Below are 20,478 nucleotides of genomic sequence, written 5' to 3' on the forward strand. Positions count from 1 at the left end.
TTGATCAGAGCCTGCCAGCCGGAGGAGGGACCAAGAAGTCTGCCTTCCACCCACTCGCCAGTCCCCAGTCCCGCCCCGCCACCACCCACCCTGGTTCCCTGTAGTTCCCAGTTTCAATTTGTCATCTGGCAATCAGAGCCTGTGGGCCAGGGGGAGGGAGCAAGAGGCCATTTTGCCTTCTTGCCAGTCCCCAGTCCTGCCCCAATGCCACTCACCCCAGTTCCCCATTCGCCATTCAGCAATGGGAGCCTGCGGGCCACGGGGAGGGACCAAGAGGTGGTCAATGCACCTCATAGCAACTGGTCGAGTGGTTGTTCTGGTCATTATGCCATTATGGTCACTGGGCTTTTATTATATAGGACTAGAGGCCTGGTGCACAAAATTCGTGCACACGGGGGTGTCCCTCAGCCCAGCCTGCACCCTCTCCAATATGGAACCCCTGGGGGATGTCCAACTGCCAGTTTAAACCAGCAGTCAGACATCCCTCTCACAATCCCGGACTGCTGGCTCCTAACCACTCGCATGCCTGCCTGCCTGATTGCCAGTAACTGCTTCTGCCTGCCAGGCTAATCACCCCCTAACGACTCCCCAGCAGGCCTGATTGATGCTTAACTGCTCCCCTGATGGCCCAGTCACCCCCAACTGCCCTCCCTTGCTGGCCTGATTGCACCCAACTGCCTTCCCCTGCTGGCCATTTTGTGGTGGCCATCTTGTGAAGACATGGTGGCAGCCATCTTGTGATGATATGAGGGCATCACGTGAAGGCACAAGGGTCATCTAGGCTTTTATTAGTATAGATTATTGTATTATTTTTCATATAAACAACTGTCCTTACTTTCCCATTTTTTTCCAAATTTGAGTTGAATATCATGATTTGTTCCATTTTAAAGCTGAGAAAACAATGGCCTAAGGGGTGTAGCCGCTTGACTAAGGCCCTGCAGTCAAGGGTGGGTCCCAGATCATCAGCCCTGGTCCCAGAGGGTAACTTCTCAGTGAATGAGCCCAGGCTGAAGTTAACTGCATGCCAGTTTGCCTGACACTTTCCCAGTCTTAAAACAGAAAATTCTACATCCCCTAGGCCCCCTAGTCCTGCACACACTGTGCCACACCACTCGGCGAGGCTCTGAGACCCGAGGGGAAGATGGCGTCCAATACAGCAGGGAAACCACCACTATTCCCACCAGCGTGACCAGCCCTCCGCCTCTCCTCGGGAGCAGCCCAGTGCGCTCCAGCTTCTGCGAGCTTTGCACCTGCAGGCAGAGGGAGCCTCACTGCTTGTGTTCTTCTTCCCTCTTATCACCGGTGGTGTTGCTCTTGGCCCAAACCCAATGAATTGCTAGCTTATGGTTCCTGTCTCTAAATACGTATCTTTTTACAGACTCACAGAAATCAGGTGTGGACACAGCCTAACTGGTTAAACATATATTTATATATTGTTTTCTGAATGAATGCATGATATGTACCTCAGGTTACTTAGACAATGGGTTAAATCATGTACATTTCAATATCCAAGCAAGAAGCTCATTGGAAATCCTAACTTTAGGATCCCCCATTCAGCCAGGCCAGAGGAGTGCCTGCTGAAACACAGGGCCATCCCCGTCTACCCCAGCCTCATGGGAGGAGATCGGGAGGGGGGTTATAGCTGGCACCACTGTTTTGCACTGTGCCTGTCCCACATCGCACCCCAGAGCTCCCTACCTATACAGCCCGGAACCACGCTGAGGCCCTGAACTCCTCTCCTGGCCTCTGTCCTCCTGGTGGTGACTGACAGGGGCAGCTGCTTACGGTGTGGGCAATGCTTGGGCCTGTGGGGTATGTTTGTCGAGGTACCCTTGTCAAAGTCGGAGAGAAGGGCATGTTTTATTCAATAGTTGGTTAGCTTATTGTTAACTCCTAGAGTTAGACCTCCGGCACATGGGACTTCATCTGCACTCTGCCTCAGCCCTAAAGCATCCAGCTGGAGTCTGGCTGACTTGGTACTATTTACTGATCATTACAATAATTTAGCCCAAATTCAGCAAGCCTCAAATATCTTATGAGATAATTAAAGCATATTTCACTCCCTAGGGGTAGCAAAAATGAAATAAGAATTTTTATATGTTTTCTTTTTAGATTTTGTTAATAAAAACAATGGTGTGTGTGTGTGTGTGTGTGTGTGCGCGCGCACAATACTGATAATAAAATGTTCCCTCAATCATGTTCCACACAATTAGTTTACTTTCAATATACATTTAGGAGAAGTCTTTAAATTCCATTTCACTGTTTTAAATCTTGAGCAAACATAAAATTAGCAAGTTCACAAATCACATCTTCAACTTAAAACTAGGAAGAAATAACAGCCCCAGGTATGGGGTTTCAAAACTTGAATTCATGCAGAACCCAGGATAAGGGCCAGAGCTACTGGTACCCTGTGGGCAGGATTAACCTCCTTCGGAGAGAGGAGGACCAGGAGGGTCTGCCCTGCATGGCCATGCAGACCTGGAATCCAGTCCCGCTGTGGTTCCTCTGGTTCCTGGGCCGAGGGATGGGCACTCAGCAGTCTCTCCTTCCTGGTTTCATGTGTGTGATATAGGACATAGCAAACTCCCTCACCAGGCTGGGTAAGGATTAAACAAAATCACAAAATGCCCTAAAAAATAAGAACTTTTTTCCTTCTATTTTTTCTTATTACTTCCATTTTGCATCTGTTCATTTTCCCCCTTATTTTATTTTCTTCTATTTATTTTCCTCTGTGTAGGACTTCTATTTAGCTTTGCAACAGATTTTTCCAAAGAAAAAAAGGATCGATAATAATTATACTATCACATGATCTGAAAAACAGTTTCTCTAATGATCTGTAGTTATTTCCATCAACAAATAAACAGTTGCATTGTGTCTGGCCAGTCCTTCAATCACGTTTGAGCTCTAAGAGTGGCAATATAACTAAAGTAGGAGTGGCAGCAAGGGCTGACCTCTGAGCTTTCGAGACCCATTAGGAACTTCTTATGGGAAGTAGGGCACAAAATGTTATATTTTATAATTCACAAAAAGAAGCTTTCTTCATTTACTTAACAAATATTTATTGTGTGTGTATTATGGACTAGACTCAATCCTTCAGAGATAAATAAAAGTAAAGAAGAATGTCTCTGAACTTATGATGATCTTAAAGTCTATAACTGGGGCGAAGATGATGAGAGAGATGGTTAAAAATAAGTAATTAATAACATTATAAAGTGATGTGTTTTTGAAAAAGACTATAAACAAGAATCAGAAGATGCAATTTTTGAAGCAGATATAAGAAATAGGTCATATCTGCTATTTCCTCTGTTTCTTCTTGAAATAATTTTTGGCATGCCATACAAAATTCAAAGAGTTTAAAAACAATGAAAAGCAGATTTCCTGCTTTCTCCATCCCTTTATACCCTCCAGATGTTTTGTCACTCTCTGTGCTTTCAAGCCTATACATTCTTTTCTCTTTTGTAAACACATGTAATGCTTCCACTGCACTGAATATTTCCTTTTCTTTTCATTTAACAATTGATATTGGAGATGGTTCATATCCGAACAGGTAGGGCTGCCTCATTCGTTTAATGGCACACAGAGAACAGGTGAGCCCAAGTCCAAGGTCTGCCTGATGGCTGGTGAAGGTAAAGGAGAAGCAGCCACTTTCCAATGCGCATAGTGTTTGATTTACACAGACAACAAAGGGAAGAGTGGCCGAGCACTGGGGCTGCTCATGTCCCTGTCCTACACACCAAAAAAGACAAAGCCAAAAGAAAACAGACCAGATGGCCACCGTGCTAGCTGTGGGAGCCTTTGCTCTGGACACCTGATCTAGACAGCTACGCAATTCCAGGCGGTGCAGCTCCAGCCTCCGCGGGCAGGTGGTGAGAAACTGCTATGGCAGCCTCACCTGGGGCAGGGGCACGGGCACGAAGGAGATGGACTGGAGCCCCTCCTACTGCAGGCCTCCACTCACCCGTGTTTCGGGAGACTCCCAAGGTGTCCTGCCAGGCCCAGGTCAGCTGCAGGCAAGGCTCTGGCTGCATGGCTTTGTGGACAGTGGAGGTCACTCGGCCTTCTGGAGAGTCAATTTCCCTATGGACTTACCATTCAGTTTTGTCAACCTGCTTTTGGTGGACTTTTGGGCAATTTCTAATTTTTTGTTATTTATAAAATATTGCCCATTGCAAACATATGCTTATTATTCTAGTATAATTTGCTAGAAACAGAATTGTTGGATTGAAATGTGTGTTTCCAATTTTAAAAGCTACCATCCTCTCTTTGATATTGTCTTAATTACAATCCCACGAACATTGTATGAAATACTCTGTTTCTACATGTGCATGCCAACATTCTAAAGTTTTGGTCTTTGCAATCTAAGTTAAAAATATTATTGTACCATGAATTTGCATTTCTTTTTTGGAGTGAGGGTTGAGCATCTTTTCATATATCTGAGAGCAATTTATATTTTTAATATATTCATGTCCTTTACCTATTTTTCCATTGACTTACCATTTTAAAAACAACTTGTAGAAATTTTTATTAGTTAAATTTTTAAGTATGTTTTCAAGTTATTTGGGAGGTGATGTCATTATATATGCACTAGAGGCATAGTATACAAAATTCATGCACGGGGGGGCAGTGTCCCTCAGCCTGGCCTGCACCCTCTCACAATCCAGGACCCCTCGCTCCTAACTGCCTGCCTCCTCACTCCTTACTTCTGCTGCAGAGGCAGAAGAGGCTCCCGCCACCTCCCCTGCGCTCGCCAGCCATGAGCCTGGCTTCTGGCTGAGCTGTGCTCCCGCTGTGGGAGCGCACTGACCACCAGGGGGCAGTTTTTACATTGAGTGTTTGCTCCCTGGTGGTCAGTGTGCATCATAGCGACTGCTGGTCGTTCTGCCATTTGGTTGATTTGAATATTAGGGTTTTATATAGATAGATATTTTGTGTAAGGTTTGTGAATATACGTATATTGTTATAATTTGGAAAAATTTATTCATACATTGTATTTCCAGGGTTTTGAAATTTATATCATACTTAGAAGGACTTCTGACACTATCTTATATAATCCTATATAATAAAAGCATAATATGCAAATCAACTGAACAGCCTAACAGTGCAACGACCATCCAGACGACCATCCGGGACTATGCTATGATACCCACTGGCGCCAGGCCAGCCAAGGCCTGTGTTTGTAAGACAGGCATTGACCCATGATCACCCCACAGAGGGAGGCCCAGGCCACCAGCTGGCGGGGCAATCATTCAGGGGGCTCCACGATCGCCTCAAAGAGGGAGGCCCAGGCCACCGACCGGTGGGCTGTGGTGGGTGGGCAGGGCCTCTGTGAGAAAAGCCCAGGTCCTGGGTGCCAGCAGCCAGAGGGAAGCCCAGGTACCAGGTGCCAGCAGGCACAGGGAAGCCCAGGTCCTTTGTGCTTGTGGCCAGAGGGAAGCCCAGGTCCCAGGTGCCAGCAGGCACAGGGAAGCCCAGGTCCTTTGTGCTTGTGGCCAGAGCAAAGCCCAGGTCCCAGGTGCCAGCAGCCAGAGAGAAGCCCAGGTACCAGGTACCAGTGGGCACAGAGAAGCCGGGTCCTGGGTGCCTGCAGGAAGCCAGTGCTGGCAGCAAGGGGAAGGAAGGCCTACTCTTGCACAAATTTCGTGCATCGGGCATCTACTTCAATTATAAAAATGCTACCTCTTATTTTCTTTAAAACTTTGATAAAACTTATTTTTGAAGATATACACACACATAATTTTAAATATTTAGAGAGTTTGACTTAATCTAGTATTTTTTTACTAATAAGTCTTGTTAAAATACATTTTTTATTTTGTAAAATGTCTTTTCAGTATTTAGAACATGTAAATCATATATTTTAACATATGATAATGGTTTTGGTGCTTGTAAGACAGACATGCAAAATGGGATCAATCAGTAGTCTTAAATAGAAAAGACTTGGAAAAAACCAAGATGGTGGCATAGGGTATACACCTGTACGTGCTGCCTCTCACAACCACACCAAAACTACAACTAAAAGACAAAACATCTATCATCCAGAACCATGGGAAAGTTGGATGAGTAGAAGTTCTACAACTAGAGGGAAAGAGAAAAGAGCATTGAGACATGCACAAGCGCAGAAAAGCTGAGATACGGAGGTACACAAATCTGGCTGGTGGCTGGTGACTGGGTGCACTGATTTTTTCAACCTGAAGGAGACACAAGCTCCCAATTACTCTGAACTTCAGTTTCCGGCGAGATTCTGGTGACCCAGACCCCTATGGGGAGAAGCTGGACTGTATGCCATCAGGTCAGAAAGTGAGTGTGGCTTTCTTGCAGAGGTGCACGCAGGAATTATTGTTTACTGTGCTGGGGCACAGGATACGAGGACGCGGAAACTCGGAGACACAGATATGGCTGACTGGCAACCATCACTGTTTGCCACGCCCTAGTCTAGTGATTCCCTGAGACCCCGCCCTGCACAATTTACAAACCCACCGAAGCTCTGCGCTGAGGCTTCTGCATATAAATGGCCTGCCCTATTGCAGCTTAACATAACAAACTGCAGCTCTGGTCAGACAGCTCCAAAACCTCCAAACCCCAAGCAAACAGGAGAAATCTGCAGTTCTCGCTGTAGCTCCTGCTGGGTGGCCTCAGAAAGTAGCTGACCTGCACCCCATTGGAGATCCAGAAGCCAGTGTACCTAGTGGTCAGTGTGAGACAACACCAGATTTCAACTCCTCACATCCATAAGTGACACATTCAAGAGGTAGACTCAGTGAGCACCAAAGCCCCACTGAAACAAGTCCTGCTCCATAAGGGTGTCTCCAGCACAGCAGTTCTTCAATATAGACACAGTGAGTCCTCACAGCCAACTGGCCTGGAGGTCAATTCCTCCCAGAGTACTAACTGCAATCAAGGCTTAACTACAACAAGACTTTGCACTCAGCCCACAAAGGGGTGCATCAAGAGTGTCCACTTCAGGTGATAGGGGAGGCTGAACCACTGGGCCCTATAGTTCACCTACCACAGAAAACCACCCTATCAACACAGGGAAACAGCCAAAATGCGGAGACAAAGAAACATGTCATGAATGAAAGAAATGGAGGAAAGCAAACTACTGGATATAGAGTTCAAAACCACATTTATAAGGTTACAAAAGAATCTTCTAAAAACTTCTGAGGAACTTAGTGAGACCTTTAAGGATCTTAATGAGAATGCCAAAAAAAAAAAAAATGGAAAAGAACCAGTCATAAATTAAGCATACACTGTCTGAAATAAAGAATATACAGAAATTCAACAGAAGACCAAAGGACCCCAAGAATCAAACCAAAGATTTGAAATATGAGGAAACAAAAAACACCCAACCAGAAAAACAAAAAGAAAAAAGAATCCAAAAATATAAAGATAGTGTAAGGAGCCTCTGGGACAACTTTAAGTGTACCAACATCCGAATTATTGGGGTGCCAGAAGAAGAGAGAGAACAAAATATTGAAAACCTATTAGAAGAAATAATGACAGAAAACTTTTCCTACCTGGTGAAAGAAATAGACTTACAAGTCCAGGAAGCACAGAGGACACCAAACAAGAGGAATCCAAAGAAGACCACACCATGACACATCATAATTAAAATGCCAAAGAGAGAATCTTGAAAGCAGCAAGAGAAAAACAGTTAGTTACCTACAAGGGAGTACATATATGAATGTCAGCTGATTTCTCAACAGAAACTATGCAGGCCAGAAGGGAGTGGCAAGAAATATTCAAAGTGATGAACAGCAAGGACCTACAACCAAGATTACTCTACCCAGCAAAGCTATCATTTAGAATTGAAGGTCAGATAAAGAGCTTCACAGACAAGAAAAAGCTAAAGGAGTTCATCATCACCAAACCAGGATTATATGAAATGCTGAAGGGTATTCTTTAAGAAGAGGAAGAAAAAGAAAAAGGTAAAGATAAAAATTATGAAAAACAAAATGACAAATACATGCCTATCAACAAGTGAATCTAAAAATCAAGTGAATAAAAAATCTGATGAAGAGAATAAACTGATGAGTATAATAGAATCAGGGGCATAGAAAGGGTGTGGACTGACAATTCTCAGGTGGAAGGGGGTGTAAGGGGTGCGGGAAGAGACTGGAAAAAATCTTACACCTATGGATGAAGACAGTGGCGGGGGGTAAGGGCATGGGGTGGGGGGGGAATCAGGTGGAGGGGAGCTATGGGGGGGGGAAAGGAACATCTGTAATAATCTGAACAATAAAGATTTATTAAAATAAATAAATAAATAAATAAGTAAATAAATAAGTAAATGAATATGAAATTAAAGGGGGATATTTAAAAAAAAAGAAAAGAAAAGAAAAGAAAAGAAAGAAAAGAAAAGAAAAGAAAAGAAAAGAAAAGAAAAGAAAAGAAAAGAAAAGAAAAGAAAAGAAAAGAAAAGAAAAGACTTATGGGATTACTAGAGGTCCAGAGCACAATATCACATGAGACCCAGACTGACTCCCACTGTGCTGGGCTGGAGGTGGGACCCAACTGACTCCCGCCATACCGGTTGGGATGCAGAACCAAGACTGACTCCTGCCAGCCACGCTGGGTGGGATGTGGGACCCAGAATGTTGGCCACCCAGCCCCGCCACCTATTGGGGTGGGGGTGTGCGATCAGGGGCAGGCTGGCTGAGGGGAGGGGCTGCGGGCCTATTGTGGTGGGGCAGGCTGATGGGGGCATGGCTGTGACGGGGAGGAAGGGGGTATTTGGCTGGCAGGCCTGTTTCTTGATCAGGGTGGGAGAGTCCAATCAGGGTCAGGCCAGCAGGGGAGAGAGGCCTCAAGGTTGGCCGCCCCAACCCCTGATCAGGCCGTTTCTCAGGCCTCAGTGGGCATTATAGCGATTGGCTGTTAAGTTGTTATGGCCGAGAGGTGGTCCATGCACCTCCTGGTGACCGGTCGTTTGGTTGTTTTAGTCGTGACCCCTCTTGACCTTTTATTATTATGATAAGATCTCAGAGAACTGGGATCTCTAAGATCCTAAAAATCTCTTCTCTAAAGCCGGTGTACACCAGTCTGGAAGTGAAGTGAACTGCTGGTGTCTTCCTCACAAGCATTTGGAGAAAGTTACACGGGCTGAGTGATGTGAATTGGGATGACATTCCCATGAGAAACAAAAGAATACATTATTTCTGCTTTTCATTTTTTGATAAAAGATTATTTGAACCTTTGTCTGTGTTTGCCTTTTAAGTGGAGGACAAGCAGACAACTGCATATATTGTAATATGGCAAATTTCCCAAAAGATGCCTCATAGGCGTTATGCCACTTGATTGATATCAGTAAGGTAGTCTAAAAAGCAATGTAACTACCATGTTTTCTTGCCAAATATTATCATATCATGCTAAAATTTGAAGGGGAACATAGATTTGCATAATATAATTAGCCCTGATTTAGAATTTGATAGGGTTTAGCTGTAGAGCAGCAGTATATGGGTCATGAAACCTGGGGGCCTGAATCCAGCCATCCCGGTGGTGTCGTGGGCTCATATGTGCAGGTATAGGACCATGGAAGAAATCAAATCAATAACCCAGATTCTGATTAATGAACAATACTGTTATAAAATAAATTGTAGATTTAAATATTCATTCACTCCATTTCTTCCAATAAAAATGCTAATATTGCTTCTGAATAACAGGAGTTAAGAGTGTTCATTCCCCAGACTTCTACAACTAGTTAATGATAATGTGATTAGAGATTGGATTTCTGTCCCCAGTGCTCTTCTCTACATGGCCTTTAGGTGATACTTCAAAACCTGAAGAGTTCTAGCTGTTCCACAGAGTTCTCCCGATACACACTCTTACATTCCAACCACACTGTTCCAGTCAATATGTCTTCTTTCATGCTCTGGGAAGGGTTGGCATTTTCTGAAACAGAGGTTGCCTCATTGGAACAGTTAAATATATATATTCAAACTAGGAAACCCTTTTTGATAAAGTACCAAGAAATTCAGGCTTTTTCTTAAAAAAAAAATCTGTTCCAACTTCATAAATTGAATGACTTCATTTGATTTCTTTCCCTAAATGCTGACATTCACTTTAATGCCACTCAGCTGTGATTTCCTTAAAGATTCTCTACAGAGGAGACCACAGACAAATAGACATTAATCTGGAAATAAATGTGAAAGCAGACAACTAGGGGAATTTTACAGTCATCTTTTGCCATTAGGGATAAAGTATTTGGGGGAATATTGAGACTTAAATATGATTTTATTATTTTTATTATACTCAAGTTCATAAAATATGTCTATTTTGTTTAAGACAATTTCAACATTGTGTAAGTTCTTTTTTTCAATCACTTAAGCAAGGTTGAAAAATAAAAACGGTTACCCATAACTTATATGCAATTCAAAAAATTTCTTGAGTATCTTGCATTCTTAGTCAAAGACTGACATATTCTCTTTTGAAGTTAACGAATGTCATATCTTATCCACATTATTCTAAACTAAGATTAGTATCAAAAGAGAAATAATTTTTAGCTCATAATGATTGAATAAAAAAAATGAGTCAGATCTTAATTTTATAATGATTCATCTCTACCACCACTCTTCTATTCTGTATCCCACTGGTTATTGAAGTTGTCTCTTAACAGGACTTTCAACCATCTGCCCAGCATCCCCCTCCTTCCTCCTACTCAGAAGCCTAAGCTACAGAATACCTGCTTTAAAGTAATTGCTCTGAAAGAGTGGTTCTGAAATGTTAGGTTGCATCAGAGTCACCTGGAGGATTTTGAAAAACAGATTACTGAGCTCCTCTCCCAGAGTTTCTGATTAATAAGTTTAGTGGAAACTGCGTATTTTAATTTTTAACAACTTTCCAGGGGATATTAATTGGGCTGGGTCCTGAAACATACATTCAGAATTAGTAGTCTAAACCATAAAAATGGTCATGCCATCATCCCGTAAAAAATCTTTTTGTGTCTCCTCATGCTCCTGCTGAGCTAACCTTGAAATCCTGGCAAGGGTTAACAAACAATGAAGTAGAAGTTTATATACTTGTGATATCACCTATTTTTGCTTAAATGTCTTGGTGTAACACAGTGTTCCTATTTCCAGTCACCACCAGATTTGCAGACTCACCCAGATGACACACATTGGCCAACCACAGGAGAGCAAAATTTGTATCAGGAACAGGAGGACCAGCCAAATCAAACTGCACGTCTGCAGAAAAATCCCCTGCTACTTCCCTCAGCTCAACTTCCACTTCCCTTTAACCATATATAATTAGCTGGCTTGGCAAGAGCTGTTAAGATGAGCTTTGCGACAGGAGTCCCATCTTTTCAAGTCACTGGCACTTGGATAAACCACTTTCCTTCTCACCAGCAGCTTGGTTCACAAGTTTGGCTTTTGTTGCAGCAGGCAGCTAAACTTGGGTTCAGGTTCAGCATTCACTCATCCCTCATAATTTAAGTTCCTTAACATGGCTCACATAACCCATCATCACCTGGGTATTTACTAACTTGTTTTATCTCACACTATCCCCTGCCTTAAATGGTGTGTTGATAAAGATTTAAAATATGGCTATTCATGGTGCCCTGCCAACACACAGAGATGTATCTGTGTGTGTGTGTGTACATGTGCATATAAATAAACATTGGCTTATTTTACTGATATAAAAATGTGTAGACAATTTACAAAAAGTGTATAATAATCTTTATTGTAAATTCCATGTAACCAATTAGTTCTTATAGAATGATTTTATTGAATTTTCACTGAACTATTTTTATCTGTAATCACATACAGTCTTGGTCACATTCTATTTTATTTCTTAATTTTTTGACAACCCTTTGCACGATTTTTTTAACACACAGGCTGGGGATAGCAGGCTTTAAGCCAGATTTGGAATACAGGTTGTAGCTTGTCTATTACTTGTCTAGCCAATCAATAAAACAAATCAAAACATTATTTATAATATTTGCCAATATCCCTGGTGGAAATATTTTCACCATTGTGGATTTCAAGCTGTCAAAAGAATGTTACTGGACATGAAATTGGGAAGAGATGCACTGTAACAGCCCAACAGAGTGCATATCCACCACACAGTTATTGCATAAGTAAGAAACCTGAGCACATATAAATAGACTAGAAGCCCAGTGCACAAAATTTGTGCATTCTGTGTGTGGGGGCGTCTCTCAGCCCAGCCTGTGCCCTCTTGCAGTCCGGGAGCCCTCAGGGCAGGCATCCTCAAACTACAGCCCGTGGGCCACATTTATCCGGCCTGCCGGGTGCCGCTGCCTGTCCTGCTTAGCAGCCGACTCGTTCCCGGCCCGCAGTGCGCATAGGAATTTGTTCATAGTTTTTTTTTTTTTAAACTATAGTCCGGCCCTCCAACGGTCTGAGGGACAGTGAACTGGCCCCCTGTTTAAAAAGTTTGAGGACCCCTGCCTCAGGGGATTTCTACCTCAGGCTTAGGCCTAACCCAGCATTTGGACATCCTTAGCACTGCCACAGAGGTGGGAGAGGCTCCCGCCACTGCCGCTAAGCTTGCCAGCCATGAGCCCAGCTTCTAGCCGAGCAGTGCTCCCCCTGTGGGAGCGTATTGACCACCAGGGGGAAGCTCCTGCATTAAGCATCTGCCCCCTGGTGGTCAGTGCATATCCTAGCAACCGGTTATTCTGCCATTCGGTTGATTTGCATATTACCTTTTATTATATAGGATGGAGTGGTAGAGGTATAGATAGATGTAATATAGTAAATAAAAATTAATAAATGTATGACCTCTTAAAATACTCTATTTAATTCTAAGTTTATATAACTTAGCTTACAGCATTCATTAGCGTCTACCAGTTGGTCTACATGAGGCAGTAGCAGTTGGCTCCAACACAACTGCCTGTCTATTGTTTGAAACCCCATCAACAATGGACTATGACAGTTATGCCCTGTGCTCTGCAGTGGGTCTCTGGCCTGGTCCACCTTTCTGGCCTTGCTCATCAGGCCAACCCCATACTTCATTTGAGGTTGAGCCGAGTCTCCTGCTGGAACCCTGCTCCTACCTCTCTAGTTTAAGCTACGTGGCCTCTCCCCAGCAGTCCCCACAGTGCCCAGTGCTGCTCTGCACCATAGCTTTTGCCTCTTTACTCTGCACCACTTCTTTCAGGTCTGCTTCTGCTTAGTAGGCTGTAAGCTTCTCCAGTTCAGGAACTCTGCCTCAATAATCTTTAATTTTATTACCTAGAACAGAGCCTGGGATACAGTAGGGGCAGAGCACATACTTTTTGAACTGAACTACTAGCAAAAATGATTATCTCTTGACTTCCACTTTGCAGAACTTTGAGCAGCCTTCCTTATTTTGTAGCACTGGTGTGTCATTGTGCTTCTCCTAAAGGAAGAAACAACTGTTGATGTGTATTAGTAAAATGTTTGCTTACAAATGATGGTTAAAGACAAATGCCTACAGTGCATATTTTAGATTACTTTGGGTATTATTTATCATTCCTGTTTTAATGAGGTATAATTGACATGTAACATTATGTTAGTATAATTCTTATATCTTCCATTACCCCAGCTAATTGAATTTCATTTTTTCTAAAGAATGACTTAATTAACCAGGAGACTAAATAATGATACAGGGTGCTACAAGCAGGAAAAAAAAAAAAAGAAATCAAATACAAATGAGTCTTGCTGATTTAAAATTTCCACACAATTAGCAGATGCCTGTGGGTTACCAGCATTGTTTCCTGGGCATTTTCCCAGCTCACTGCTTAGACTCTCTCCAAGGACTCCTCCACTGTAGGCTGCCTGGGCTTTGATGGAGGGTAAGATAAGCCCCAGTGTGAGCTTTTTCTCTATTGCTCTTCTCTTTACTGATTTTCATACTGATCCTAAGCAAGGCACCTGGGCATCTGTAGGGAGTATCAACTCACCTCATAGTCGATGTCTAAGGCATCGGCCTCTCCCTTGGTCCGGAAGTGCTGCGTGTACTTGTCCACGGTGAAGTTCACGTGCTTGCCCACCCGCTCGATGAGGACTGAGTGCCAGTGCTGGTCATCCAGGAGGCTGCCCAGGGTGGCTGACGGGGGGCTGCTGCTGAGCCGGGTTTTGCTGTCATCTGTGAAGAGGAAAGGAAGAGAGGATGGCGTCTGTGCCTGAGGGCAGCCTAAAACTAGAGTGTTCTGCAAGCAAGGCCAGATCTCTAAAGGCAAAGGTAGTTCTATCTCCACAGTCCCAGAACGCTGCTGGGCTTGGGAAGGAATTATAAGCATTTTCCACAAATGCCAGGAACAAATTCTAGGTCAATTGACATGCCTATCTCCTTCTAGACATGAAATGACATGTTTTCAGGACTTGAATAATTAAATAATAAAGGAACTCTATCCTAATGGCCACATGAATAAAGCCAAAAATAGCAGTTACCCTATTTAGAAATAGTATTCCTTCTCCATGTTTGAATGGGTGTTGAATAGAGAGAGTGGACCTTGCATTGTGCTTCAGCAGAGAGTTTACTGGTTAAGTTCACGGTGAGTTAGGTAAGTCTGTGGGCAAAGCCAAAGGGGAGGAAACAATCATTTTAGCTGCTATTTTAAGTGCCTACTATATGAGTGGCACTTAACCAGTTAACTGCCACATGTCCAAAATGGAAACCATCCCCCAAACCATGATATTTTGAATTTATTTGCATCTATAGATGCTTATGGCTTACACAGGGTTAAGTAGGAATTTTACCACCTCCATTTTTTGTCTGCTAAGGCAAAGTTATTATCTACATTTCACAAATAAGGAATCTACGGCTCAGTGAGGGTAAGCACACACGCCCCAGAGGTGTGTCCCAGGGTGCAATCCAGGTCCAGGGCCTTTCCACTCCACCATGCCATTGGTCATATGTGCTGATTTAGCCCAAGTTGAAGGTGTTCACTCCACCTCCATAAAGGCCTGTGTCACTACTTCCTGTAGGGGTGGGACGGCAAACTTACTGTAATTGAAAATGAGAGCCAGTGAATTCATCGTTGATTTTATTTCATTGATTTATTCATTGTTTATTTCACAGATGTTAAGTTCTCACAGTTTGTCAAATTATGCTAATAAACTCATAGATATTTGTCTTATTTTTCTCACTTATTTGCTTCCTTCCTTCCTTCCTTCCTTCTTTCTTCCTTCCTTCCTCCTTCTAAAAAAGAGGTATTGAGATATACCCATGCTACTCAGAGTGACAAGTGATGTATAAAGGAGATGAAGGAGATACAGAGTTAAAAGGTGAACTGCCCTCTGTGAAGGTCTACTGTGGAGCTTTTCAATAAGTAAAGCCACATAAGTATGCCATTGGTACATGGCAGTCAGTGCAGGGAGCCAAGGTAACTCGTGGCAAGGGGCTGTGAAAGCCTCTTTATGGGGCAGTGACAGGCCTGAGATTTGTTAGGCCAAAACAGGGAACTTGGTACACAGTCAGGAGAAGCAGGTGCCTCAGCTTGGAGGGATAGTTTGGGAACAGGTAGAGGGATTCCATATGGCCCAGTGTCATGACCCCAGTTCTGGTTTATATCATTCAGGATGACTGTGCTAGTGGGTGAGAGTTTACAGCTTGAATTGTACCTTTAAGGAATGGGAGCCATAGGTGAATTACTAATCATAGATACTAACTCTGATTAACATTTAGCAAAGGTCATTTTGGGTGCTCTATGCAATTTTATTACAGGACAAACTGGCAGTAATATTTGGAAAAATGTAGATGGGGACAAGGGCTTAGAGATAGAGAGCACAGGAAGGATGGGGTGGTCTCACAAATCACTTGAATATTGGAAATGGAGTAATAATGGAAAGACTCGGGTGTGTTCTAGGATTTTTGAGAAGGTGAATGAGAAGTTAGAGCAGTCATGAAATAAGAAAGAACAAAGACAACCACCCTATCTACACACACACACACACACACACACATGCATGCACACATACCCCTTTTATTTTAAAATAAACCTTATCCAAGAGCTAATGATTGGTCAAGAGCAACAATAAAACACATGATCATCTCAATAGACAAAGAAAAAACATTGTAAAAAAATTCAACATTGATTATTGATAACTATCAGCAAACTAGAAATAAAAGAGAACTTGCAGGCCCTGGCCGGTTTGGCTCAGTGGATAGAGTGTCGGCCTGCAGACTCAAGGGTCCCAGGTTCGATTCCGGTCAAGGGCATGTACCTTGGTTGCGGGCACATCCCCAGTAGGTGGTGTGCAGGAGGCAGCTGATTGATGTTTCTCTCTCATCGATGTTTCTGGCTCTCTATCCCTCTCTCTTCCTCTCTGTAAAAATTCAACAACATATATTTTAAAAAAATAGAGAATTTGAAGAACCTGATAAAGGTAATCAACAAAAACCTACAGCTTGCATCACACTTAATGTGAAAAAATGAATGTTTCCCTGCTAAGACTAGGGGCAAGTCAAAGATGTCTGCTCTTACCATTTATCCCCACCCTTTACTGCAGGTTTTAGCCAGTGCAATAACACAAAAGAGAAATCACATCTAATAAAAGCGTAATACACAAATTAACCATAACTCTGCTACACCCACAGCCACACCCACAAGCCACGCCCACTGGCCAATCAGAAGCAAATATGCAAATAAACCCAACCAAGATGGTTACAGCCACAGAGAGCAGGAGGGAGGCTTGTGTTTCCTCGGCAATGGAGGAAGCCAAGCTTTCTTCCTGCCCTTGCCGGCCTAGGCCTCCACTCAAGGCTACCAAGTTTCAATGATAGAAGATACATAAACCCAAACAGAAATGGCGGCAGCCACGGAGCTGGAAAGAGCAGGAGGCTAAGGTTGCCCATGGCGATGGAAGAAGCCAAGCTTCTGCAGCCCTGGCCAGCCCAGGCCTGTGCTTAAGGCTACAAAGTTTCAATTATAGAAGATACATAAATCCCAATAGAAATGGCTGCCGCCATGGAGCAAGCAGAAGGCTTGGCTCCGCTACAGGCTACAAAGTTTCAATTGTAGAAGAAAAATAAACCCCAGATACCAGGGCCTCCGCTTGGGTGGCCAGGGGGCGTGGCTGGCCTACAAACCACCACAGGCCCCTCGCCCAGGCCACCCCATGCCCCAAGGGAACCCCCACCCTGATCCGGGACACCCTTCAGGGCAAACCAGCTGGCCCCCACCCATGCACGAGGCCTCTATCCTATCTAATAAAAGAGTAATATGCAGATTGACCATCAGTCCAACACACAAGATGGCTGCCCCCATGGTCAAAGATCCTGCCCCCATGTGGATACAAGATGGCCACAACAAGATGGCCAGCAGGGGAGGGCAGTTGGGAGGGACCAGGCCTGCAGGGAAAGGCAGTTGGGGGCAATCAAGCCTGCAGGGGAGGGCAGTTAGGGGTGACCAAGTCGGCAGAGGAGGGAAGTTGGGGGCGACCAGACCTGCAGGGAAAGGCAGTTGGGAGGGACCCAGGCCTACAGGGGAGAGCAGTTGGGGGGGACCAGGCCTGCAGGGGAGGGCAGTTAGGGGAAAACAGGCTGGCAGGGGAGCAGTTAGGCATCAATCAGGCTGGCAGGGGAGTGGTTAGGGGGTGATCAGGCTGGGAGGCAGAAGCAGTTAGGGGCAATCAGGAAGGCAGGCAGGTGAGCAGTTGGGAGCCAGCAGTCCTGGATTGTGAGAGTGATGTCTGACTGCCTGTTTTGGCCGATCCCACTGGGATCGGGCTTAAATGGGCAGTCGGACATCCCTCGAGGGTTCTCAGATTGGAGAGGGTTCAGGCTGGGCTGAGGGACACCCCCGCCCCCCCATGCATGAATTCCGTGCACCGGGCCTCTAGTAATACAGAAGAGACAATAAAGAAAAGAGCAGAACTGTAGAAAACATAAGGACTCTATCAAAAATGCTGGAATTTATCAGTGGGGATACAGTAGGGGACAGGTGTATGCAGATGCTGGAAGGAGAGGCATACTGACTGGCATGACAATTTCCTGGGTATGTACTTATGTGAACATATAACTGTGTAACTTAAACCTTTGCATTTTTTAAAATGTCCATTAAACCTCAATAAAAAAGAATAAAAATTTTGCAATAAATATAAGAAAATATTTAGAAAAAAGCACTAATAACTGGTTGCGGGAGTTTGTCTTATGTAACTGTTGGTTCTAGGTAATAAATCAAATAAAGTTAATATTAAAGCTTTCACTTTGAATTCAATATGTAACTCACTATTTTTTTCTTAAAAGGAAAACAGACATTTAACAATGATTTCTTAATAAGTCCGAAACAAAGATTTGAAGCAACTCTAAATCACAACAAGCAATAGAATGGCACAGTAATCACATAATCTTAACACACTTATTCTATGTGCTGTTTGGTGGGTTTTAGTGATATACTGAGTTCTTTAGTAGATCTGATAATAACGTTTAATATAAAATATTTTAACATATTTTACACTATGGTTCCTGCTGCAAAAGACAAATTTAATTATGAATATTAACAATATTTTTATTTAACTTCTTAGATATAGTAACAAATCTTCCTCCCGTCCCTGCCTCCAGCTGTGCATTTTATCCTGTAGGTCATCACTGATATGAATGTCTTATTCTTTATCAGGAAAAATTATAGGCAAAAAGCAAGTCAGCAAAAATATGTATTCTTTATGTGCCTCATTAAATATTTTACCCTAATGATGAAATACAATGCACTTTTTTCTGTACCTTTTCATTTTCATTTCACCTTTGCTGATATTTTCTTATATCAGTACTAGAGGCCTGGTGCACGAATTTGTGCATGGGTGGGGTACGGCCGGGCCCAATTGGGGTGGATCGGGGCTGGTCCTGTTGGAAGGAGGAGATGGTGGGAGGTTGGCAGGCCAGCCTGCCCTGATCAGGGCTGATCAGGGACTGGCCATCTGGGGGTAGGGTCCGTGAGTGATTGGCCAACTGGCCCTGCCCCTGATTAGGGTTGGAGGGCCGAATGGGGGTGGGACCAGCCATGGGGAGGGGCTGTGGGCAGTTGGCTGCTGGCCCTGAACCTGATGGGGTGGGGGGGCAGATCTGGAGTGGTGGGGAAGGCTGATCTGGGGTGGGGCTGGTCGGGGGAAGGGAGGGGTCGTTTGGTCGGAGGCCCACTCTTGATCAGTGTGGGAAAGTCCAATCAGGGGCAGGCCGGCAGGGGGAAGGGGCCGCGAGGTTGGCCAGCCAGCCCCACCCCCTGATTGGGCCAGTTCACTGGCCACAGTGGACATCATGGCAACTGGTCATTATGGTAGTTATGGCCATTATGGTCACGGGCTTTTTATATCCTATCTAATAAAAGAGTAATATGCAAATTAACCATCACTCCGCTACACCCACAAGCCACGCCCATCACCAAATCAGGAACGAATATGCAAATAAACCCAACCAAAATGGCTATAGCCACAGAGAGCAGGAGGGAGGCTTGGGTTTCCCCGGCAATGGAGGAAGCCAAGCTTTCTTCCTGCCCTTGCTGGCCTAGGCCTCCACTCAAGGCTACAAAGTTTCAATGATAGAAGATACATAAACCCAAACAGAAATGGCGGAAGCCATGGAGCTGGAAAGAGCAGGAGGCTAGGGTTGCCCCCAGCGATGGAGGAAGCAAAGCTTTCCGCACACCCTGGCTGGCCCAGGCCTCCCTTAAGGCTACAAAGTTTCAATTGTAGAAGAAAAATAAACCCCAGATACCAGGGCCTCCGCTTGGGTCGCCAGGGGGCATGGCTGGCCTGCAAACCACCACAGGCCCCTCGCCCAGGCCGCCCCACACCCCAAGGGAACCCCCACCCTGATCTGGGACACCCTTCAGGGCAAACCAGCTGGCCCCCACCCATGCACCAGGTCTCTATCCTATCTAATAAAAGAGTAATATGCAGATTGACCATCACTCCAACACACAAGATGGCTGCCCCCATGTGGTCAAAGATCCTGTCCCCATGTGGACACAAGATGGCCACCACAAGATGGCCATCAGGAAAGAGCAGTTGGGAGGGACCAGGCCTTCAAGGGAGGGCAGTTGGGGGTGATCAGGCCAGCAGGGGAGGGCAGTTGGGAGGGACCAGGCCTGCAAGGGAGGGCAGTTGGGGGGGACCCAGGCCTGCAGGGGAGGGCAGTTAGGGGTGACCAGGCCTGCAGGGGAGGGCAGTTGGGGGGGACCAGGCTGGCAGGGGAGCAGTTAGGCATTAATCAGGTTGGCAGGGGAGTGGTTAGGGGGTGATCAGGCTGGCAGGCAGAAGCGGTTAGGGGCAATCAGGAAGGCAGGCAGGCGAGCAGTTGGGAGCCAGCAGTCCTGGATTGTGAGAGGGATGTCTGACTGCCCGTTTATGCCCGATCCCACCGGGATCGGGCTTAAACGGGCAGTCGGACATCCCTCGAGGGTTCTCAGATTGGAGAGGGTGCAGGCTGGGCTGAGGGACACACCACCCCTCCCCCCCCCCGTGCATGAATTTCATGCTCCAGGCCTCTAGTATATAGATAATTGAAAAAAGTTAAAAAGTAAAAAAAGAACTTTCTCAGTTTTTACCACTATAGAGTATTCCA

At 44.7% G+C, this 20,478-nt stretch overlaps 1 protein-coding gene across 1 annotated transcript in view; it reads right to left on the reverse strand.

The window, feature by feature from the left end:
- Positions 1-20,478, reverse strand: part of CNTNAP5 (contactin associated protein family member 5) — an 886,665-nt gene that overhangs the window by 456,841 nt on the left and 409,346 nt on the right. Inside the window, exon 6 of the mRNA XM_080671382.1 lies at positions 13,880-14,064. Within this exon, the coding sequence (XP_080527508.1) occupies positions 13,880-14,064 (185 nt within the window). The remainder of the gene's footprint in view (positions 1-13,879; positions 14,065-20,478) is intronic.

The sequence above is a fragment of the Plecotus auritus genome, assembly GCF_963455305.1.
Source record: "Plecotus auritus genome assembly, chromosome: 5".
Classification (NCBI taxonomy): Eukaryota; Metazoa; Chordata; class Mammalia; order Chiroptera; family Vespertilionidae; genus Plecotus; species Plecotus auritus.